The sequence below is a fragment of the Bos taurus genome, chromosome 4, assembly GCF_002263795.3.
Source record: "Bos taurus isolate L1 Dominette 01449 registration number 42190680 breed Hereford chromosome 4, ARS-UCD2.0, whole genome shotgun sequence".
NCBI lineage: Eukaryota > Metazoa > Chordata > Mammalia > Artiodactyla > Bovidae > Bos > Bos taurus.
The window spans coordinates 71616855-71642576 of NC_037331.1; the positions used below are offsets into that span (position 1 = coordinate 71616855).

Here is a 25722-nt window from a genome sequence, read left to right on the forward strand (position 1 = left end):
TTTTGAGTGCATAGTGCTTTATTTAAACACACATATATACAATGATGACAAAGGGAAACTGCAGAGGTGAGCACAGGGGCTGCATGCATTGGGAGGACTGGCAGACTCTAGTTTTACAGGATGAAATGGGGGCTGAAAAAGAGGCAGAGACTGGAGAGCAAGTTTCATTTCCCATCACCACATAGAAGGGTCTTCCAGCCTGTCAAACACAAAAAGCAAAGCACGTAAGAGAAGCTTCTAACTTCCTGGGAGGCTTGCAAGGGTGATACATCCAGCTCAGAACTTAAAGATGATCAGAAACTGTTGAAAAGGCTGCTGGCATTCTAAATAGAAGACCATGTAGAATATCAGAGTGGGAGACAGTGGCATAATGTACAGAGACCCAGCTGAGTAGCTTTTCTCATGTTAACGGGAGTCTCAGGCAAATCTCAGAGGGAATATTTAAAAGGCTCGGTATTTATCAAAGAAGCCAAAGAACTCTGCAATATTTCTGAAGATCAAAACTATAGGAATCACATGAAACTGTAAAAAGAAAGTTATTGTTATTCAACTCTGAATATGCTTCCTGTGTTTTCCTGCAAGGCTTTTTATATAGTAAGATGCTGTTTAATAGACTATAAAGAACCCTTTTGAATAAAATCACATTCACAGCAATTTTAAGGCTGTCAGGTTTTGTCTCCTTCTAAGTGCACATGATTGAAGCTGTCAATCAGAGTACAATTAACTCTATTTCATTCACCAGCCATGTGACTTTGGGCCACAAAACAAAGAACAGCGTTAAGGCTGTAGGTTGGTCTGGATGATCATATTTCTAATCTTGAGTAGATATAGCATATCCTAAACTTATTACTGTGACAAACATCATATGCCTATTAATGAAACATTAAAGCATGTATTGCTTAGTATTTTAAAACCACCTTTATGAGTTTTCCACCTGCTTCCCTTGCATTTGCTGTTCAAGTCTGCTAGTGCCACCAGGGACAAGAGCACTGAGTTTTATTCCAATCCAAATTGTGTGTCCTTCAGAGAAAACAAACCTGACAACTCTAGACTTGCACCTTCCCACTGCCTGGCCATTGCACAAGAGAACAGAGGGAGAACCCAATGAAGAGTGACAAGCCAGTCACATGCACTGAGCAAGTGTTCTAGTGACCTCTTCTGGGGAGCTTGGTTCTTGATGTTGTAGAGCTCTGGGTTTAAGGTAGACAGGCCATCTTACTGGGGGAAGGGACAGTGGGCCTGGGACAGGAGAGCCAGCTATGGAAAAGGAGGAGGAGCAGGCGTCTTTTCACTTTCAGTCTTTACCTAGAATGACCCCAGCCCAATGTTTGACACCTAGATATTAGAGGGCACCTGTCCTGAGGCAGCTCCACACTCCAAGAAAGCCCCAAGTTTCCAAGCAAGCCCTAAGAATAACATGTTGTTCAATGCTCATTCACTGAATGTGATAAATTACAATGTGACATCAGATGAACTAAAATAAGTCAAAAAGTAAACAGGAGCACCCCTTGATTTATCTACAGCTTCTTGTAAAACCAGTGTGACTGGAGTGAAGCCAGGAGGGAACATTTCCAAGGATGTGTAAATCCTCTGCGTAGACTATAAGAACTAAAGATTACCTCAGCCAAAGACAGACAGTTGGTTTTTTCAATGTAGATATTAGGGCATACCCTATGCTTCCCCAATCTAAGTCAATCAGAAATTTTCTATACAGTAATTTTTGAGGCAAAAATCATTTATATTTGAAAATTTCAAAGGAGCATCAAATTAAGTTGAATCAGAAAATATTATCCCACAAGTTCAGAGATTTGTAAATGAGTATGTGAAGAGAAAGGTCCTCCATGCTCTGTTCCCCATCACTCTTTCTGTCCAAATCTTACCTGGTCTGGAGGACCCCATCCCAACACCTTCTTCCAGCAGTCCTCTCTGATTTCCTTTCCCTGACCACCTTGAGCTCTGCAACAGTGTTCCCACTAAGTCTTTTCATACCTAGTTCTGGGAATGTTTCCCGTGCTTTCTCTCATCAAGAGGTCTGAAATCAGGGTCTCGGGGCTAGATCGTTTCCCGTATCTGGAAGAAAAAAATGGGTTGGGGGAGTAAAAGTCCTTTAAGGCAAGTTTGGAGAAACCATAAACACCTTTAGAAAAGAAAGATTTGTGGTATTAAATATAAAACATCAACAAAATCATAACTCCTGCTTAAATTAGAATCTTGATGAATATCCACTGTAAGTCACAATGCTCTGAAAGCAACAGAGTGATATACAAAAATGCACATTACTGCTGCTGAAATGCATCCATTCTCACAGCTACCAGCAGATTCTGAGTCCTATATTTTCCATGTTTATTTGGGGTGCCAAAAGCTAAAAGTCTTCTCTCCTAACATGATTTTAAACTGCCCTGAAAATATGAAGGAAACCTACTGGTCCATAGAAATGTTCTTGGTCTCTTTTCTCCCATAGCAGGGTATGGGTAGTCTCTTTTCTCCCATAGCAGGGTATGGGTAGAACAATATATGGATTCAAGGTTATGTTTTCCTGCCAGGGTAGTATATGCTGCTGGCCCCAGGTGAGTGAGGACATGGTCTGTTTGTCTGTCTCTCTCTCTCTGCCAAAGGAGCTGAGAAATCTACACCAAGTTGTATTTTTTTGAAGACACTATTTTTCCCTTTCTCAAAAAGAGCATTGGACATCAGTAGCTGCTTTTTTTCACAAATAAAAAAATAGTCTACTGTGGATTGATTAGATATCAGATAAAACAGTGGAATAAAGCTGATAGAGAGTATATGCTAGCTGCCTATCAAGCACAATTAAATCTAAATTTGGAGGAAAACGTTCCTATTATTGCTCCTTTGCAGGGACTCAAGGAATACAAAAGCAAAGCCAACTCTCTCGCCCCCATCATTTGCGAGATTTCCTCAAAGATTTTCTGGTGTTGTGATATCAGACTGTAGGCAGCAATTTATATGTATTTATTCTGTCCATCAGTTGATTTTACTAATCCTAAAACTCTTGGGCAACCTTAACTCGTTTATTTTCATCATGCTGCAGTGAATTAAAGAACTGGTGAATATTTTCTCCAATTTACCATTAGAGAACTTAAGTCTGCAATAGCAGAATTTGTAGTCAGAAAGTAGTAGGTACCCAGAGCAGCATCAATGACTGTTCTCCCATCTCGAATTAATTCTGGATTATCCTTCTTCTTGACAATGCTTTATCTTTCAAAGATAGCATCTCTAGGAAAATCAAACCTGGCTAGATGTTAGAATCACCCTGGGGGTTTTTAAAAAGCCCATGTCCCACCTTCTGGGAGATTCTGATTTAACTCCTCAGGGGTGCGGCTCAGCATCAGTATATTCTAAAAGTTCCCCAGATGATAACAATGAGACTAGGAGGAAGAAACTCTAGTCCAGGGCTGAGTTTCTCAGTCTTGGCACTGTGCACATTTTGAGCTGGATAATTCTTTATTGTCAAGGGCTGTCCTAGGGACCGCAGGATGTTCAGCAGCGTCCCTGGCCTCTACTCACTAGATGCCAGTAGTAGCCCCCATGCCACCCCACCCCACCCCACCCCATCCCACCATTATGACAACTGAAAACGTCTCCAGATATTGCCCAATGTCTTGGGGAGCATAAAGTCAACCCCAGTTGAGAACCACTGATATAGATGACTGTAAAAATAAAATGCGGTAGATCTATGCTCTAGAATAAATGATGCCACCTTTGGAAGCAATGAACGAGGAGTATATAGCTTTAGAACATGAACCAAGTAGAAAAGGGGAGGAAAGAGAATATCACAGTACCATCTATACCAAATTAAAATGTATGTGTATAAACGTAATTTTCAAAAATACAAATGTGCAGATGAGTGGATGTGTGTGGTGGGAAGATGATGAGAGTATAGAATGGAGGTGATGGGTGCAGATTATGAGCCTCTGAGTGTTTCTAAGAAGGAACTTATATGAAAAGGAGATAGGAAACTGCTTCAGGAACACTTGCTAACCTGAATATTAGCCCTTTCCCTTATTTTCTCCTCCTCAAAGGTATTGAAGATCACTCTAAGTGCTGATAGTAGTGACAACATCCAGAGATCAAGAGGAGGGCTCCAATTTAATCACCCCTAAAAAAGGTTTCCATGAAATGTCCTTAATTTCATGATCTGTAAACTGGGGATAATTATACTCACTTCAAAGCTTTGAGGTAAAGACTGAACAAAGTAATGCCTAGGAAAACATTTTGAAATGCCAAAGCTTTACACAATAGTAAAGGTTTATATCAATCATCTTTGTAAAACTAAGTTCCATTATATGCTATAATTAACAGACTAAATAACTAACAAAGTCTTTCCTAGGGGGAAAAAAAAACAATTTGTACAGTTTTTTCTCTGGTCTTTATGATGCATAAGCAAGAATATGAAGCAATTAACTTTCTGAAGGTCTATTAAGATATAAGACATTCTTGCTTTTCACTAATGAAAAGTATCAGACTTCAGGGATCATAAACCAATGCTATTTAATTCTAGCATTTTCATATATTTCTAATTTCATATAAATTGGTTCTTTAAAAGCTTTTTGATGAAACAGAAAGTTTCATCAAAGTTAGAGTTTTCTTTAATACAAATTTTTCCCCACTTTAAATTCTTTCCAACTATTCCTTGAAATATAGTAAAACAGCAAAGAAAAAACAATACTTTAAAAACATAAATATGTTAAATAACATTAAACTTTGTAAAAAGCTCATTGTTTTCAGCTTGTTAAGGGCATTTGATCTCAGTAATAAAGCTCATTGTTTTCAGCTTATTAAGGACATTTGATCTCAGTAATTTTAAAAATTGAATGATTCAAAACTAAGATGAATTAATTTTGGAAACAAATTTTAAATCCTATGTTACTTCTAAAATAGTTTGGATTTGATTTCTTGCTTAAGATTTGATGTTGAGAATGAAATGTGGCCTTTCATTTTAGCTTTCTAGGGGTTCAGAATAAAGATGACAATTTCTCAAAGTACATGTAATCCCTGGATTCATCCTAAAGTGAACAGATCATTGTAAGTTTCTCCTTAAAAAAGCACCAAGTGGGCATTTTCTTTTCCGAACTCACCTGCTATGAAATGGGAAAAGTCTCAGCATTTTAGACTAATGTTTTCATGCTAAATCTCTACTTATTAGGAGCAGGATTTTCAGGTAAGGGGTTCAGACCGAAATAAAACACTGTACGGGGGAAATAGTTCTAGTCGTCTTTTCACTTCAGTCTGGGCAGGCTGAAAAATCTGGCAATGTCTTTGGTGACCCAGCTGTTTCCTCCCTAGCTTGTGCTGTTATTTTTCTAGATACCCTGCAGCCCTCTCAGCTAATAGCCACCTCCCAGCGCCCTCCTGACCCCTTTCACTGGGTACTTTCCTATCCAGGTTTCCAAACAGTCCCCCGACTGCTCTAAGAACAAAAAAGACAAAGGGATGGGTGAGAGGAAATGGCCAGTCAGACCCCCAGACTGGAGGACCTGAGTCTGGGGATCAGGATTTTGTGACAGTAGTGGCCGAGGTAGTTGCTCCCTGTGCAAACATTTACTGAGAGCTGAGTATGTGCCTGATGTTGTCTGGCCCTGGGATACAAAAAATAAAAAGAAAAAGACCTTGTCCTTCAAGATGCCCATGATCTCCGGGTGTGCAAGTGGGGCGCTCCCGGAGTCGTGAGTCCCGCGCAGCCCACCTACCTCTGCCTGGTGATGAGATTGATGTAGTGTCGCAGCGCTGAGTAGTATCTGGCCAAGTCCTCCGCCGGAGCGTCCTCGCCGGGGTTGTCAGGCTTGGAGGGGTACGCCTCGGCCAGGGCGCCCAGGCACACGAGCAGGGACAGGGCGAGGGTCAGTCCGGACAAGCCCAGTCGCTTGCTACCCAGCATCTGCGGACACCGAAGGTGCAGAGAAGGGGGCTTAGGGGATTCAGAGGACCCAAGCTCCGAACCTTCCTTCTCTGGCCCCAGCGCCCATCCCACTCCTACGACCCCCACACCCCAACCTTCAATCTACGCTCGACCCAGTCACGCAGAGGGAGCAGAGAGTGGTGAGACCATCCTGTGGGTTCAGGTCAAGATCTGCTCTGGCCCGGCCCCTCTGCTCCGCCCGAAAACTCTGAACAACTTTGGTCCAGTAGCAGAGCCAAGGATTCAGAGGTGAGAGGCGCTGAGTTGGGGAGGCTCCGGCGCCAATTTAAAACACTTTAAAAAACAGATTAGAAGTTCCTCCCCCTGCACTGAGAACTTATCCCTTTCCTACCCTCTTCCCCAAACGCCCTGTTAGAGGGAAGAGGTTTCTCCTTTTTCAGTTTTGGTCTGCCCCGCTGCAGGAGCTCGACAGTAATGGCAAACAGTACTCGGGTGGCGGGGAGAGGGGAGAGAACGGCTCCCTAGCCGGTGGGTCTCAGATCGGATCCGAAAGATCCTAAGAGGCAGCAGGGAGCGGCTCTTCCAAGCTCCGGGGATTCCTCATTCCGGAGCGCTGCCTGGGAAACCTCCCTCCAGGCGGCGACCCTTGAGGAAACTGCCAGCTGCCCTGGGATGGGGCTCGTGTTCTCCCTCCTTATCCACCATAAGATAACCCAGAGGGCCGGCGCAGCCAGGAGGGTCGGGGAGAGAGCAGCTGTACCATCAGAGGGAACAGGAAGGGGCAGGTGGAATTTAGCCGCCAAAAGGGGCTAGCGCGCGTCGAGGCGCCTGAAAGCCCGGCGCATAGGGGTTAGGGATCTGGGCGCGACCCTCCCAGCGCCCCCGGGAAGTTCACAGGCGCCCCCTCTCCCTTGCTTCGCGTCAAGTAAGCGGGTCTTGGCACTCACAGTGGCGGGCTGGCTGGCTGGCTGGCGGGCGTGGCTGGGTGGCTAGGGCTCAGTAGTCTGGCGAGCCTCTTCTAGGGGTGAGAGCCGGCAGAAGGGGGTGTCCGGAGCAGGTTGCAACAGGGTTTTTATGGCTCTCCCTAGCCACGGCAGGAGGGGCCTCGGGCAATCACGCTCCGCTACTCCCACCCCGCAGCTTCCCGCCCCCGTTGGCGGGGGATAAGGGAGGGGGTCCAGAGCTACTGCCGCGCGAGCCTCGGCTCTGGGAGCCACCCACACCCCAATTTGCCAACGCCAGCCAGGCCCCAGGAAAGGGAAGCTAGCAGGATGCTAGCGCAGCAACGTGCTCCGAGAGCACTGGACCACGCCAAAGCACAAGTTTCCTGCCCTCCTGCGGCGGCCAAACCTTGCCGTCCTCCACGCCCGGTCTAGTCCTGCCAGAGATAGGTGCAGCCCAGATCTTCTCTGTCGCCCGTCACCTGGACTACCACCAGCTGGGCACCAGGGTTGGGGTACCCGTATCCGCTACGTGGTAAAGGCTTTCTGGGATCCCTGTGGCTAGGTCGCGGACACGACTCCTGAGTGTTTTCGGGGGAGAAAACTTGGTGCCGGGATTTTCCTGCGCCTAAAGCAGCTCCCAGAAGCCTGCCCGAAGTCCCGAGCTAGAGGACCCCAACACCCACTCCTCCAGGGCTGAGCAAAACCTTCTGTGGCTTTGTCCCTTTTCCCAGCTTGGTTTTGGTGGAGATCGGCCCTCTCCAAGAACTCGCCCGAACGCCGGGAGTCCAGTCGTTACCTACAGTGTGTAGCGACTGAGAACTACTCAGAGGTGGGACACTTTCTGGGTTTGCTGAAAAAGAACGGAGTTTTAAGCTCGGAGAGACTACTTAAAGCGCGAACGAAAAGTCTTGGTCCAAATCGACCAGGTAGTCAAATGAACAGCAATTTTCTTTTATCTGCTGGCCTTTGAATAGTGCCAAATAGGTTTGATTAATTGATTGAGAACGTGGGTTCTAATTGAAACAGGTTTAAAAAAAATCATTAATTTGCCCATCGCATTAAACCTACAGAATGAATATGAAAGATTCATAAACTATTTTTACAGGGTCAGGATTTCATGTAGTGGATTAGGTCTTAAAGTTCCCTGAATAAATACTTCTAGAAGTCTGAATCTTCCTAAATAAATGGCATGTTAAGGAATTAAAGCACTAAGTTACAAGTTATTTCCATGCTAAAATGACAAGTGATTCTGTTAAACTGACATGTTGTTTTTGTGCTGTTTTAACAGCATTAAATTAAATATAAATTACTGTGCAGCAAGCAATCCCGTGTGTGTGTGTGTGTGTGTGTGTGTGTGTGTGTGTGTGGTTTTGAAGACCAACATCCTTTTCACTTAGGTGACATCCCCTTGCCACATTACACAAACATATGCCAGGAACACAAATGCCAGGCTCTCGGGGCTGCTCAGGAATGCTTATATGAAAGAGCCTTTGCTAAAGTTAGAGCAAAACACTTTCTAAGTCTTATTCCATTCTTGATAAAAAGAGAGGCACTTCTAGCTGCTGAACCATTTCTTTCCTTTGTTTCAAAATCATTTATTTATGCTTATTCTTAACAGCTTTGTTGAGATACAATTGAGATATACTAAGCTACAAATGGGGCTTCCTTGGTGGCTCAGATGGTAAAGAATCTGCCTGCAATGGGCGAGACCCGGGTTTGACCCCTGGGTTAGGAAGATCCCCTGGAGAAGGGATTGGCTACCCACTCCAATATTCTTGCCTGGACAATTTCATGGTTAGAGGAGACTGGCGGGCTACAGTCCATGTAGTTGCAAAGAGTCAAACATGACTGAGTGGCTAACACTAAGCTACAAACATTTAGCATATCCCATTGGGTACATTCTTAGTCATATTCCAGTGAAGTCATCACTACAATTAAGTTTCCTCATGTCCCTTTGTAATTCCTACCTCCTGCTTGTCCCTGTTCCCCTTCTCCATTGATCTGCTTCCTGTCATTATACATTTGTTTGCATTTACTGGAGCTGTATCAATGCAATTCCATGGTATGTATCTTTTGTCTGCCTTCTGTCATTCTGAATCATTGTTTTCAGATCCACCTATGTTGTTGCATGTATCAATAATTCATTTTTTACTGCTCAGTAGGATTTTGTTATATGGATATAATTTAAACTTAAAAAAATCTATTCAACTGCTAATGGATTTTGGGTTGTTTCCAGTTTGGACTATTACAAATAAAGTTTCTATAAACATTTGTTATAAACTTTTATACCAACATATGCTTTTATTTCTCTTAGGGAACTGCTTGGGATAGAATGGCTAGGTCACATCATAGGTATATGTTGTCCCACAGTTCACTGCTGGTCTGTTTGTTTTTGTATGCTTTGCTCTTTGTGTGTGTTGACTAATATTTTCCTCTGCAATGTGTAATCACTACAAAGACCATATAGTTTTATCTCTAGAATTTCAATTTGGATCCTTTTTTATTTCTTTCATGTCTTAATATGTCCAATCTTTTCTTTGGCTTCTTGAATGTACATTATAATAATATGTTTACTATTTCTCATTGGTATCACTTCTGCGCTACTTAGGATTATTTCTACCTCGCTATGACTTGTATTTTCTTTTTTTGTCTGCCTGATAATTTTGGAAAGGATGTCAGCCATTGTAAATTTTACCTTGCTGTTTTGTTGGATGTTTTTACAGTCCTAAAACTTTTTTTGAGCCTTGTTATGGGACACAGTTTAAAAAACTGGGAGTAGTTTGATTTATTGCATCTAAGGTTTTTTCACGTGTGCCCAGAGCTGGCTTTAGTCTAGGTTTAATTTTCCCCACTTTCAAGGAAAGCACCTTCTTACTTTAATTGATAGCTGATGTCCCCTGAATTATGAAGCTTTTCCCTCTGGCTGTTGGAACAGGATTATATTGTGGACACTGCACACTGTTTCCTCTATTAAGCATTTCTTTTCCTGGTCTCAGGTGATTTCTTCATGTGCACGATCTGATCAGCAATTCATTATATATTTGAGCTGGACACTCTGAAGATTTTGAGTGTTCTCTCTCTTATCTGGTACTCTACTCATAAACTTCAGCTGTTTCAGTTTCCCCCTCTACACTGCAACCTGGATAATTTCTTCATGCAGTGGGCTGAGACAGTCATACAGCTCCCCTCAATTGTTTCCCATCTCTAAGAGATCACTGTCCTTTGCTGCCTGATGTCCAATGTATTTGAATGTTGTTTCATGTATTTTTGTCTGGTGTTTCAGATATTCAAACAGGAGGGCAAATCCAGTTCCTCTTTTTATTTCTTTTATTTCTTACCCAGAAGTAGAAGTTTCATAGTGAGGCTTTGGGGGGAAAAAAGATGTTTATACTCATTGTCTCTTTTTCTTCACTTTGGTTTGGTCATAAAACCATGGCAATATAAGTTTGTCTGAATCTAGCTACTGAACCTGCTATCAGTAAGACCTCCAAATTGCAAGCTGCAAGGACCTTTACTAGTTATCTAACTTCTCTTGACTGTAGCCTTCACTGTTGTCCTCTGGGTCACTTTCTTTCCCTCTGAACTGGCCACAGTCTTCTCTGCTAACTTTCCCTTCTGTAACTACAGCCCCACCCTTAACCCTTCCATTCTGCACACACTAAACAAGTGAACTCATCTACTTCCATGGTTTATGAGTCTGAAATCTCTACCTCTAGCTAAAGGCTCATACCTGGAATCTGGGGCTAAATGTCCAAATCAGAAAATCCTGATCAAGCCACAAGTACAGATTATCTAAAATAGAGCTTCCATGAACATAAATTTCTAATTTTCTAATTCTGAAATTCCTAATTCTTAAATTTCATAGGAAGTCCAAAATATTTTCAGAATCCTTAAATTGAAACGCAGGGTTCACATATTTTGAGCCTTATGTACCTCCTAGGTTTATCTAACCTAACTTTCTCCTTCATTCCCTATATTCCTGCCCATGGGCTTTCTTTCTGATCCTTAAATAACCTTTCAACTTGGGTTTTCATAGTGCTATATTCTTCCTCTGAGACATTCTCTCTCTCAACTCTTTACCTGGCCAACACTTACACATCCTTCTAGTTTCACATTGAAACGTCACTTTAGATTTTCCTAGTCCTTGAGGCTGGATTAGATCCCCTATTATAAATTCAGAGGACCTTGAACTTACTAAATGCCCCTAGCTACAGTTTGAGTGTATTATATAGTTATTATATTGATATTGTTAATATCTATTAATGCCATAAGAGAAGGAACTACACATTTTTTATTAATTTCTGTATCCCTAGTGTGATTCCTGGAGAAGGCAATGGCACCCCACTCCAGTACTCCTGTTTGGAAAATCCCATGGATGGAGGAGCCTGGTAGGCTGCAGTCCATGGGGTCATGAAGAGTCGGACACGACTGAGCAACTTCACTTTCACTTTTCACTTTCATGCATTGGAAAAGGAAATGGCAACCCATTCCAATGTTCTTGCCTGGAGAATCCCAGGGATGGGAGAGCCTGGTGGGCTGCCGTCTATGGGGTCACACAGAGTCGGACACGACTGAAGCGACTTAGCAGCAGTGTGATTCCCAGCACTAAACTGACCCCTAAAGAATACATCTTGATCAGAAATATTTTTATGAAATTGAGTTTCATAGGAGCCTATTATTAAGAATAGGGATTGGCAAACTATAGTCTGAGCCACTTCCATCAATAAAGTTTTCCTAGAACATAGCCATGCCCATTCATTTACATATTGTCTAAGGCCACTTTCCTGCTATAATGGCAAAGTTGAGAAATTACGACAGACGTACTGTAGGGGTTGTAATCCTGGCCCACAAAATCGAAAATATTTACTCTGGCTCTCTATAGAAAGTATTTTGTTGTTAAGTTACTAAGTCATGTCTGACTCTTGTGATCCCATGGACCATAACCTGCCAGGACACTCTGTCCATGGCATTTCCCAGACAAGAATACTGGGTTGCCATTTCCTTCTCCAAGGGATCCTCCCAACCCAGGGATTGAACCTGCATCTCCTGTACTGCAGGTGGATTCTTTACCACTGAGCCACCAGGGAAGCCAATAGAAAGTATGCAGACATCTGGTTTAGAACTTTAATATTTTACATAAGGGGCTTCCCTAATGGCTCATTGGTAAAGAATCTGCCTGCAATTCAGGAGACACAGGAGACAAGAGATTGATCCCTGGGTCAGGAAGATGCCCTGGAGGAAGAAATGGCAACCCACTCCAGTATTCTTGCCTAAAAAATTTCATGGACAGAGGAGCCTGGCAGGCTACAGTCCAAAGGGTCACAAAGGATTGGACACAACTGGGCATAAACCACAATTTGAGGGTCCTTAATATGCCAAACTACTTCCCATCCCAGGTCTCTTGCATATGCTTTCTCTGCCTGGAACACTCTCCTTTCCTTTGATTCTACTGGCCAACTCCCACTTATCCTTCATATTTTACTCTGCATGTCATTTCTTTATAATCTCTGAATCTAGAATAGGTTTCTCTCCATCTTGCCTCATTGTATGTTTCATAGCACTTTAATCTTTCCCTTTAAAGATACTTTCATAGCTGTCATTGTCAAATTAGCTGTATTAGTATATGTATTATTATTTGCTTGGTGTCTCTGACATTTCATAAGTGTAAGCTCTGTGAGAGCATATGTTTTGTTCATCATTATATTTCCAATGGGGCTTCCCTGGCAGTTCAGTGGTAAAGAATCTGCCTGCCAATGCAGAAGACATGGGTTCCATCCTTGGGTTAGGAAGATCCACTAGAGAAGGAAATGACAACCCACTCCAGTATTCTTGCCTGGGAAATCCCATGGACAGAGGAATCTGGTGGGCTACAGTCCATGGGGTTGCAAAAGAACCAGACACAACTGAGCAAATAAAGATCAACCAAAAATACTCCCATAATATAGAATAATGAGTTCTATGGAGAAAATTAATTGTCAGAGAAGGGAGATTGAAAGTGCAAGTGGGGGATTTATAGGAAAGTTCTATTCACAACACTTCTGATAGCAAATGTGTGAGTTTTTCTATACCAAGCAATCCTTCAGTTCTCAGTGGTCACTGATTGTATGTCCTACCATTAAACTCAGTTCTGACACTACCTGCCTGGACTTAGTGCAGCTCTCACAAGTTAAGGATTCAGTCTCACAAGACTGCCCCCAACTTCTGATGACAACCTTAAGTCTAAGATTGTCAACTATACTTCTGGCCAACCAGCTATAAATTGGTTGAGGTTGGGGTTCTAACCTGAACCAATTTATATTGGACTTGGTTCCCACAAGCCACCAGTTACTCACAAAACATCTGGTAGAATGGCTTACAAAACTCACGGAAACATTTACTTAAGTTTTTTGGTATATTACAAGGGGTTTTGTAAAGGACAAAATGAACAGCCAAATGAAGGGCAAAGTATGGGAAAGGGGCACCGTGAAATTTCCATGTTCTCTCTGGATGCATTATCCTCCCAGCACCTCCAGATCATCACCAACCTGGAAACTGTCTGAGCCCGACAGTTTGGGGGTTTTTCAATGGAGATTTCATCAGAAATGTGTGATAACTCAATTTCTAGCTTCTCTTCCTTCCTTGCAGGTTGCAGGGTAGGAACTGAAAGTTCCAAGCCTCTAATTATGACTTGGTTTTCTGTGACCAGCCCCCAACCTGAAGCCCTCTAGGACCTTCCAGACACCAATCATCTCATTAGCATACAAAAGACACCCTTCTCACTCGTGAGAGTCCAGAGGACTTAGAAGTTCCTGTGTCAGGAACTGGAGTTAAAGACCAAATATTAGAACAAAATATGCACCTAACACCCTTTTATCACTCAAAATAACAAGGGTTTTAGGAACTCTGTTCTAGGAACCAGGAACAAAGATTAAATATATTTCTTGTTATAACACAAGTGGTCAGGGCAGATCTCATTGAGAAGATGACACTAAGCAAAGACTTGAAGAAAGTGAGGGAGTGAGCCATGCAAATGACATGAGCAGAGCCGCAGAGGCAGAGGAAAGCCTGATGTAAGGACCTTAGGGCAGGTATGTGCCTGGTATTTTCAAAGATCAGGAAGGAAGCTATTGGGGCTGGAGCAAAGTAAGAGGGGAAAAGAATAATAAAAGATGAGGTTAGAGAGAAATGGAAGAGAAAAGATCTTAGAGTGCTTTGTACATATTTTGGCACTTCCATTAGCAAATTGGAGAGTTCACTGCAGGTTTTGAAGCAGAGGAGTGATATAATCTGACTTATTTTTAACTGAATCACTCTGGCTGCTGCATTGAGAACCTGATGAGGGCTTGGGCAGCAGTAGTGAAGCCAGTTTGGAGGCCAGTAGAGTAATGCAATGAGACATCATGGTGACTAGGACCAAGGTGGTAGAAGAGGAGAGGCGAGAAATGGTTGATTCCAGATATATGTTAAAGGTAGAGTGAAGAGTGTAAAAGAAAGAGGAGATGGTCCCACATATTTTGGCCTGAGCAACTAAAAGGATGGGGTTACCTCCCATTATAATGGAAGTAACCTTGGGTAGAGTATATTTGAGGTTGACATTGGGAGCTCAGCTGAAAATATGGTAAGATCTTAATGTTTATTAGACTGCAAGGGGAGAAGTCAGGTGTATGTAGGAATCCAGAGTAAAGGAGAGTGATCTAGCTTTGAGACTTAAATTCCAGAGGTATTTACCTTTAGGTGACGTTTAAAGCTGTGACAATTTGTAAGACTGACCAGGAACCCAGTTAAGAAAGACAAGGGCCCCCAGTGGAGTCCTGCAGTGAGTGAAAATTGACGAGTTCAGGAGATGACAAGGGATGAGCACAGTAGCCTGCGATGGAGGGACCAAGGAGGTAGAGGACAACCAAGAATTTGATGCTTGATGTTCTCACAGTCAAGTGCAATTTTTTTTTTTTTTTAAGGAAGAAAAAGTGAATATCTACAGCACATACTGATGAAAAGTCAATTGAGATACAGGCTGAAATTGACCACTGTCTTGAGCAATGTAGGAATCTTGACTACAGCAGTTTTGGTGGACCAGCAGAGCTTAAAGGAGAAAGAGAGGAAAGATCTTGGAAACAATTCTTTCCAAGAGTTTCACTGCAAAAAGGAGTAGAACATGAGGTAGTAATTGGTGACAGAAATGGGGTCAAAAGAAAGGTTTTTTAAGACTTTAAGACTGGGAAAAGGAGTAGGTTGGCCTGCTAATGGGAATAATTAGGGAAGAGCAAAAAATAATGGAGAGAGTTCTAGAAGTTTTATATATTAGGAATTTTATCCCATTTTGAAATGAGTTGCAAATATTTACTCATGGTTTATCATTTTATCTTTTGACTATCCTTAATGTGTTGTTTTTCCCCACTGGTCATGTATGGATGTGAGAGTTGGACTGTGAAGAAAGCTGAGCGCCGAAGAATTGATGCTTTTGAACTGTGGTGTTGGAGAAGACTCTTGAGAGTCCCTTGGACTGCAAAGAGATCCAACCAGTCCATCCTAAAGGAGATCAGCCCTGGGATTTCTTTGGAGTGAATAATGCTAAAGCTGAAACTCCAATACTTTGGCCATCTCATGTGAAGAGTTGACTCATTGGAAAAGACCCTGATGCTGGGAGGGATTGGGGGAAGGAGAAGCGGAGGACAGAGGATAAGATGGCTGGATGGCATCACTGACTCAATGGACATGGGTTTGAATGAACTCCTGGAGTTGGTGATGGACAGGGAGGCCTGGTGTGCTGTGATTCATGGGGTCGCAAAGAGTTGGACATGACTGAGCGAATGAACTGAACTGAACTAAATGTGTTGTTTTTACCTTGTAGAAGTATTTAATTTGTGGTTGAATGTATCAACATTTTTTTTAGTGGCTTCTGAGTTTGGGGTCTTACTTTCACATGCTATAGGGGCTTGTGAAATATGGCTCAAGGGTTATATCCAGCCCTTTATTTGTTTTGTAAATAGAGCTTTATTGAAAAACAGCTATGCTCATTTGCTACAGTGGCAGAATTTTGTAGCTGCAGCTACTATTTACTATGTGCATGCTTGTGCGCTAAGTCACTGTAGTCACTTTTGACTCTTTGTGACCCTATGCACTGTAGCCCGCCAGGCAAGAATTATGGAGTGGGTTGCTGTGCCCTACTCCAGGGGATCTTCCCAAACCAGGGATTGAACCCACATCTCTTATGACTCCTGCATTGGTAGGCAGATTCTTTACCACTGGTGCCACCTGGGAAGCCCATTTACTATGTGACCAACCAGTTAAAATACTGCTAATTCCTGTTCTATAATTAAAAAAAAAAAAGACTTTGCCCTTTTTTGTCTTGTACTTTCATAATCTCTTCCTTCTTTTATTCCTCCCTCCCTTCCTTCCTTCCCTCCTCTCTCTCTTTTCTTATATTAAGACCTGGAATTTATCCTGGGTATGGTGAATAAATTAGGATTTCAAATTTATTTTTTCTTTAGATTATCTATTAGTTTTCTCATACAACTTATTGAAAAGTTTGTAATTTTTCCCATAGCTTTGGGATGCTACCTTTATGTGTACAGTAATAAATTTCCATAAATATCTGTGTCAATTTCTGAACTTTCTGTTTTATTCAATTGGTCTTTCTGTCTATACAAGTATAAATACAAGTACCATACTGCTTTAATGATATAGGTTAATATCTTTAATGATATAGGTTATTTCCTTTTGTTTGCTATCTTTTGCTTTATAACCTATGGTTGTTGTTGTTGTTCAGTCACACAGTCATGTCCGACTCTTTGCGACCCCATGGACTGCAGCATGCCTGGCCTCCCTGTCATTGACCATCTATCTCCTAGAGCTTGCTCAAACTCATGTCCAATGAGTCAGTGATGGCATCCAACCATCTTATCCTCTGTCGTCCCCTTCTCTTCCTGTCTTCAATCTTTTCCAGCACCAGGGTCTTTTCTAATCAGTCAGCTCTTTGCATCAGGTGGCCAAAGTATTGGAGCTTCAGCTTCAATTTCAGCATCAGTCTTTCCAATGAATATTCAGGATTGATTTCCATTAAGATTGACTGGTTTAATCTCCTTGCAGTCCAAGGCACTCTCAAGAGTCTTTTCCAACATCACAGTTCAAAAGCAATTCTTTACTGTTCAGCCTTCTTTGTGGTCCAATTGTCACATCCATACATGACTACTGGAAAAACCAAAGCTTTGATTATACAGACCATTGTTGGCAAAGTAACATCTTTGATTTTTAACATGCTGTCTAGGTTTGTCATAGATTTTGCTGTCTAGGTTTGTCACAGCAAGCGTCTTTTAATTTTGTGGTTGCAGTCACCATCTGCAGTGATTTTGAAGCCCAAAATCCTATTTCCATTGTTTCCCCATTTATTTGCCATGAAGTGATGGGACTGGATGCCATGATCTTAGTTTTTTGAATGCTGAGTTTTAAGCAAACTTTTTCACTCTCCTCTTTCACCTTCATCAAGAGGCTCTTTGGTTCCTCTTCACTTCCTACAACAAGGGTGACGTCATCTGCATGTCTGAGGTTATTGATATTTCTCCTAGCAATCTTGATTCCAGCTGGTGCTTCATCCAGCCCAGTATTTCACATGATGTACTCTGCATATAAACTAAATAAGCAGGGTGACAATATATAGCCTTGACATACTCCTTTCCCAATTCTCTTTAAGAATTTTCCACAAAATCACAGGCTTTAGAGTAGTCAATGAAGCAGAAATAGATGTTTTTCTGGAATTCTCTTGCTTTTTCTATGATTCATCAGATGTTGGCAATTTGATCTCTGCCTTTTCTAAATCCAGCTTGTACATCTGAAAGTTCTCAGTTCACATACTGTTGAAGCCTAGCTTGAAGGATTTTGAGCATGACCTTGCTAGCATATAGTAGTGCTTTGCTTGTAGCTCAGCTGGTAAAGAATTGCCTGCAATGTGGGAAACCTGGGTTCGATCCCTGGGCTGGGAAGATCCCCTGGAGAAGGGAAAGGCTACCCACTCCAGTATTCTGGCCTGGAGAATTCCATGGACTGTATAGTCTATGGGGTCACAAAGAGTCAGACACAACTGAGTGACTTTCACTTCCTAGCATGTGAAATGAGTGCAATTATATGGTAGTTTGAACATTCTTTGGCATTGCCCTTCTTTGGGACTGGAATGAAAACTGACATTTTTCAGTCCTGTGGCCACTGTTGAGTTTTCCAAATTGGTTGGCATATTGACTGTAGCACTTTAACAGCATCATCTTTTAGGATTTGAAATAGGTCAGCTGGAAATCCATCACTTCCACTGGCTTTGTTTGTAATGATCCTTCCTAAGGCCCACTTGACTTCACATTACAGAATGTCTGGCTCTATGTGAATGATCACACCATCGTGGTTATCTGGGTCATTAAGATCTTTTTTTTGTATAGTTCTTCTGTGTATTCTTACCACCTCTTCTTAATATATTCTGCTTCTGTTAGGTCCATACTATTTTTGTCCTTCATTGTGCCCATCCTTGTATGAACTTTTCCCTTGGTATCTCTAATTTTCTTGAAGAGATTTCTAGTCTTTTCCCTTCTATTGTTTTCTTCTATTTCTTTGCATTGATAATTTAGGAAGGCTTTCTTATCTCTCCTTGATATTCTTTGGAACTCTGCATTCAGATGGATATATCTTTTCTTTTTTCCTTTGCCTTTTACTTCTTTTCTTTTCTCAGCTATTTGTAAGGTCTCCTCAGACAACCATTTTGCCTTTTTGCAATTCTTTTCCTTGGGGATGACTTTGATCACTGCCTCCTGTACAATGTTATGAATCTCTGTCCATAGTTCTTCAGGCACTCCATCAGATCTAATCCCTTGAATTTGTCACTTCCACTGTATATCACAAGGGATTTGATTTAGGTCATACCAGAATTTTTTAGTGGTTTTCCCTACTTTCTTCAATTTAAGTCTGAATTTTGCAATAATGAGTTCACGATCTGAGTCACAGTCAGCTCCCGGTCTTGTTTTTGCTTACTATATAGAGCTTTTCCATCTTTGGCTGCAAAGAATGCAATCAATCTGATTTTGGTATTGACCATTTGGTGATGCCCATGTGTAGAATCATCTCTTGTGTTGTTGGAACCTATGGTAGTTTCTTTATATGCTATTTCTAGCATATTAGAAAGTGTATGATCTGTTTTATTTCTTTCAGTGATTCTCATAACAAGTTAGAATACTCTGAATTCAATAATGATTGTTATTTTGACTGCCCATCTAGTTGCCTGCTGCTTCTTTGCTAACAGATCCCAGTTTAGTTCTGACATTAATATTTCTAGCAAGGGATGGATTTATGACTATTCTCTTGCCTTTGCCAGTGATTAGTTTAGGGGTGAACATATGAACCACTTCTGGCCAATGAAATACCAGGATAAATAAGCTGAGAGCTTTTAGGAAAGTATTTCCTTTCTCAAAAGAAAGAGGAATATCCTTTGCTTTGATTCCCCTCTTGTTCTGCTTTGAATACTGTTGCATGCAGCTGTGAATCTTAGAGCTATGGCAACCATCTTGTGGTCATGAGGAGCAATATTGCAAATATATGGAAGCTGACAGAATGTAAACATAAGACAGGCCTAGATATTGATGAACTCAGTGATGCCAAACTAATTTTGGTACTGCCTACCTCTGGATGTCTTAACAATTGATGTCTACATAGTTTAAGCCACTGTTAGCTGGGTTTTCTGCTACTTGCAGTCAAAAGTATTCCTAATTAGAACTCAGTTTTTAATTCTTGACTTTCTTTACTTTTTCCCTCTATTTCTTTTGGTATTTCATTCTTTTTTATTTTTAGATATTGTGGAAAATTATGTGGAAAATTCTTAAAGAGATGGGAATACCAGAGCATCTTACCTGCCTCCTGAGAAACCTGTATGCAACAAGGTCAAGAAGCAACAGTTAGAACTAGATATGGAACAATGGACTGGTTCCAAATTGGGAAAGGAGTACCTTTCCCAAGATAAGGAAAACCTCTATTTGAGTCTTGTATTTATCTTTCTATTTGTAATCAATTTCTTTGCATTTCTCTTAGGCCTAACTTAGGCTGTTGTATTCATGGGTTGTGTTACATCTGCTCTTCAGTTGTCTGAGGAGAGGGCAAGGATGGGACCAAAGGGAGTCTGGGGTGGGAGGATGGAACCAGGGCTGTGGGTATCACAGTTGGAGGGCTTTGCCACTGAAGACTTTTGCTGTGACTTAGTTAAAAGTTCTGTACTGAGTTTTACTCTGATTAGTTAAGGGTGCATCTGATGCAGTGATAAAAATATTTGGTTTTTAGGTTGTTCACCAGATGCTGGGGAAATCCAGGGCCTCTTCATTTCTCAAAGACAAGTTGCCTTAGTGGTAACTTCCTCCCCTCTTCTCTATTTGTCTCCCCTGTTTCCTTCTGGGATATGGGTGGAAAAGGCATTAAGAAAAATACACAAACTAGGAATTCATCAGAGGTGTCCCTTTACTAGTTATATCCTGTGTTTCTTTTAGATAATAAAACAAAGTGCCAGTTCTTAGTAGTTCTTACCATCTCTAATGAATGAGCCATTTTCCTCTCACACTGAGACAGGCAACCATTTAAAGAGACTCCTGATACTTTTCTTCTGAGCTTCATTTCCAAACCCCATCCCTCACATCATTGGCCCACTATCCTCCAAATAAGAGGTAGAGTTCATTTTTTAAGGACTTTTATTTCTTCACATTTTTATCCATTGTTCAGCTTCTGGAGGAGTCAAGTAGAAGCTACAGTCAATTTCTAGACTCTTTTCTCAATAGACATTGTTTTAAAATGGTGACATTATGAGGCTGTGCTTCTTCCTTAGTTTGGATGTTTCTGACTTTTTTTTTTTTTTTGCTATTCTTATAGATTTGTCTGCATTTTATTACATTTGAGAGAAGAGAAGCTTCTTGATTCCTGTATATCTTTCCCAGCTTCTCTGTGAAATTGAAACAGGGTTTACCAACAGCACTGCTTTGATTGCTATGTATTTTTAGCAGTGTCTAGAAGTACATGTACAAGAGAATTTGGGCAATTATAAAGACTGTTTGGACCAAAATTACCCCCAAATTTATCTGAAATATCTAGATAATTGCAGGAAAATATAATTTTTAAAATTTGAAAGTATTTTGATAATTGCTGCAAATCTCTCCTCCACTTTGCGTATGTGGGAAGAAACTGAAGATTCCAAAATAGCATCCACAATGCTGAGTTGACACTGGCTTTGTGTTTTTCTCACCACAGTTTCTAATAAGTTGTTGTTATTATTATTAACTCAAGTCCCGTGCTTCTAGTCACAACAACTTGTGCAATAGCAGAACATTTATTTTGCTAAAAGAGAACCTTAAAAGTGATTGTAGGGATAAGAGCACTTTTTACCACATTGAAAGCAGACTTTCTAGGAAAGTATTGATTTCTTTTTTTGTAGCTTGTTAAAATTCAGTGTAGAGCAATATGCCCCTCAGGTGATAGCATTGACTACCTGGTGGGCTCACTGAGGAGTCTTATCTTCATTCCTGATAGAGCTGAGTTTGAAGGCAGTTCCATTTTTGGTGTGAGGCTATGTTGTTTGCACTTTGGGGACCGTGGATATTGTGGATTGGATGTTCCTGGAAACCCGCTGCAGGATACCTCCAGTCTCCCAGGACTCCAGAGGCTGGCAGGTAATCATTAGCTTCCCAGCCTCACTTGCTACTAGGGTTCAGATGTGGCTTAGTTCAGATTCAGTTGTTTGAGATCTTGATTCAAACCTGAATGCTGGGCTTAGTCACTCAGTCGTGTCCGACTCTTTGTGACCCTATGGACTGTAGCATGCCAAGCTCCTCTATCCATGGGGATTCTCCAGGCAAGAATACTGGAGGGGGTTGCCATTTCCTTCTCTAGGAGATCTTCCCTACCCAGGGACTGAACCCAGGTCTCTTGCATTGCAAGTGGATTCTTTACTGTTTGAGCCACCAGGGAAGCCTCAAAACTGAATAAAGATGTTCAATTCTCCAGGCATATTATTAAACATAATAAAAGTTTTTTTTTTTTTAAACATAATACAAGTTTTAAACAACCTTGAGTTATGAAAGAACTAAGTTATGTGGGGAGGAAAACAAGTGTGAATATTCTCTTCCTGACCCAAACAGAACAGGAACAGAGTGGCCTGGAGCAGATGGCCCTGATGGAAGATTCCAGATTCTGCAATTTCCTGACTGAGGCAAAGATAGCAGTGTTCTTGGTGGTCTGTTTCTATGATGATATTTGAGGGGTTGTTTATTGAAGCTCCATCTAGAGTCTATTTTTTTAGCACTTATTGCCAAAGAGTCTACCCTTTAATAATTCTTTTCTGAGTGAAGTAACTGGAACAAATCCTGAGAGCTAAAAGTAAAAACTCTGAGTGAAACCATGGCAGAAACAATGCTAAGTCAGGAATTTAGCTGCCACAGATTGGGTCTCTTGAGTCTCAGAGATGGAAAATGCAGGCCTCTGTGAGGTGTTTCCCCTCATCTACTTACTTCTGTGGGTTCATTTAAACTGATGGAAAATGGTCATGTGGGAAATAGGGGACCATTATTAGAGATATAAGATGTTGAGATAGCAATTGGTATCTCAAAGTGTGACAGTGGATACAGAGCCATGGAACTCCTTCCATCTTACCTGTAGGAGCATCATCTCAGGGCCTTTCCCCAAACCTTCCTCTGCATAGGATACCCTCTTGGGATGATTTTGCTGAAAGTAAGAGAAATCAGGTTTAGTTGTCTAAAATCATGATGCAAATTTATAATCTCACAAAATCAGAAGCCAAAAGATAGGACACCTCTACTAAAAGTTAATTCTACAGTTCAGTTATGTCACCAAGACCCAGATTCTTTGCATCGTCTGCTACACCATCTAGGTGTGATGAGTTTGAACTAGAGACTAGCCCCAAGTCTGCATCCAGACATACTGACATCCTTTTAAAGAAGAAAATTTATTTACTTTGTCTTTTCTTACTGAACATTTACTTTCCCCCCTCTATATCCTTTTACTACAAAAAATATATCAATGAGTAACTGGATATTCATTTTTGCCCATGTAGGCAGATGCAACTGTTGGATCCCTAGAAATGGAATTTCTTGGTCAAAGAAAGCATGCATTTGAAATGTTGATAGCTCTTGCCATATTTCTTTCTCCAAAGATGTGTCAACTAGTAATGAATGAGAGAACATGTTTTCTGAAAGAGGGTATGTACCTTTATGGATGAGGTAGAGGGGCTACCTCTGTGAGTGGTGGATCAGAGGCTTACCTAAGGCTAAGCTGATGAATGTGTCCACTTAAATTTCTGGTCCCTCCATCTTACCTCAAGACAGGATGAATGGGGCTCTTTCCAAAGTGAAAATACATGCTTGGTCCTTAGTAGGACTGTAATCCCAGGGAAGTGAAAATTAACTGAGCCACAAGGCATAGCATATTTCATGAATAAACCCAAAATAAGGCTAGAGAATTCCTGTTTTTTTTAATTAAGATGATGGGAGTTACCCGAAGGCTGTTTTCATAGACCTTTCAAACTCTGCTGAGCTCATCAGAAGTATTTTTCAGAGTACCCTTGCTTCTAATTGGTTCAGTGTTAGTTCGAGGGAAGTCCTTTTTACTTTCAAAAATTTTAGAGTTCAAATTTTAAAATACCTGTTTTTCCCCTTATAGAAATCTGAGGGTTTTGCAGTATTGGGAAGTAATGGTTAGGTTTTATAAATATATTTTAGTACCATAAGAATGGATCAGTTTACAAGGTTTCCAAGGAATGTTACTGCATGATATTCTTAATTTTATCTTTTTTAATTGCCCCCTTTCTGGAGATATTAAAATAGTTGTTGATTTTACATTTGGAAACATTTATTTTAGTTGATCAAAGTCTCTTTTTCAATTCAAATTCACTCTGTACTTTTTTTTTTTTAATCTTATTGGTCCCTGATGGAGGCTGTTTAATATACAACTAAGTAAAAAGCCCTTCAGGATAAATGAAGAAAGTACACACTCTGTGTACCTTCAGCTGCTCTCATCAAACCATTAGAGAATTCTGACTCAGAAACCCACGGCAGTCTACCCATGAGAACATGATTCTTTAAACGTTAATGCTACAGCTAATATCACCTCATAAGATAATTGTCTCCAGTGGGATGAAATTAGGCCAAGAAACCAAAGTTCTCTAATCTCATTCTAAGGCTGTGTTTTATCCCCTCTTATTCCAACAGGCCATAGGCTACCTCAGGTCCCACTGTGACAACATCCTTAGAACAATCTGGTTTGCAGGCATGTTTTCACCTCAGTATTTCCTTGCCCACACCTTCTGGTGGCCATTTTATTTCATTTTTACAAGAGGAACAAGGATAGAGGGCCCCAAATAAGTAATGATGGTCTTGAATCATGGTTCCTTGATTATTTAATGCGGGAGAGTTATCCTACCAAGACATATCCACAGGTCACACTGTATGCCTTCAAAGCCACTTCATACAAAAAGCATTTCAAATCTAGACAGTTTTCTTACCTTCTTTAATTGGATCTCTTTGCTAACTAATATTACATAACATTCAACATTAAACTCAATTGGCACATGGATTTACCCTGCTGAAATCTGTTTTAGTGTATATTTGCCATCCTTGAGTCCACTTTTGATTCATAGACTGAGATACAAGTTAGGGTTATGCTCGACACACATATCATAAAATCTAATGAGTATGGACTTTCTCCCTAAAGGAAGGGATTTCTTTACCCTGGTGAGAAGAAGTCTGGGTTTAAGCAAATCAGGGCTAGTACATTACCTTGAAATATCATCAAGGGGCTTGCCCTAGCATCCTGAGGATGACAGATACCCCTCTAATATCAAGCTCACATTCTAGTCAGAGAGAAAGAAGAAGCAGAAGAGACAGAACCAGCTGACTTGAACTTATATCTTACTCCCCAGATCTCACATGGTTTCTTCTAGCTGCAAGGGAGTCTGGGAAGGAAAGTTTTAACTTTCCAGCTTTATAGTATAGGAAGACAAGATATGCAAATGGGTTTTGAGTGAGCCAGTTTACAATATGTACCTAGTAGGTTTGTGCTTTCTGGAACCTGATCCAATCTGCTCCAGGTTGGTCTTCATCCTTCATTACTGCTGCTGAGATTGAGCAATGAAGGCCAAGATGTAAACAGTGGTTGTGATTTGCTCAGACATTTTTCTAAATAATGGAAAGAGCACAATGATCAGAGATCAGAAAACCTGCAGTTTAGTCTTGTATTATTTGTCCTAAAATGTCACATCTAAGTCAAATCACTTTACCTCTGAGTCCTAGTCTCCCATATCCAAAATGGAGGAGTTGAGCTTCAGTCTTCTTCTTTCCCCTCTTATGTAGGGTCTCAAATGTCTACTGTTAGAGAAAATTTCACACATGTTCCCATGAGGACTCAAAGAGGCTGGGACCAGTGAGAAGGCCTCACCATGCTGTCATCAACCTCATCTTCTTCTCTCCCCCAGTAATCTCTTAGGACCTCCTAGCACGTAGGGAGAGTGGAGAGGAATTTAGGACCTGTGTAGTAAACTACATTTCTCACTGCCCCTATGTCACTTTTCCCTTAAAGGACTGAATAAGTCCAATCTTTGTTACTAGAATTACAATTCTCTCTTCAGATAGGTGTGTCTTCTCTGGGATCACAAGAGTGACTGAGAGGTCAAGCCACTGAAATGCTATCTTCTGCCAGCTTTTCATTACCTCGTGACTCAACACTGCCCAGGAAGCTGTCTTGGAGCCAGAGCCTCCACTCTTGATAATAACAAGGCTTTACTAGGCCCACACCTGCAAGCATAATTTCAGTCTGTAAATTATTCCCATGATTTGCTTAACTGTCCAGAATCCTGCAGTGTTACTGAAGCTGGAGGTATCCAAGTATGCAGCTGACTGCAAT

The 25722-nt window shown here is 41.2% G+C and overlaps 1 protein-coding gene across 4 annotated transcripts; it reads right to left on the minus strand.

The window, feature by feature from the left end:
• NPY (neuropeptide Y) lies at positions 1-24956 on the minus strand. 4 transcript variants are annotated; one of them, XM_059885436.1, is made up of 5 exons: positions 24867-24956; positions 22459-22530; positions 5709-5896; positions 1990-2070; positions 1-199 (listed from the first exon to the last, which is right to left on the minus strand). In XM_059885436.1, the coding sequence occupies exons 2-5, from the start codon at positions 22471-22473 to the stop codon at positions 175-177; spliced, it is 309 nt and encodes a 102-aa protein (XP_059741419.1). In that variant the 5' UTR covers positions 22474-22530; positions 24867-24956; the 3' UTR covers positions 1-174.
• Between the last annotated feature and the right edge of the window lie 766 nt (positions 24957-25722).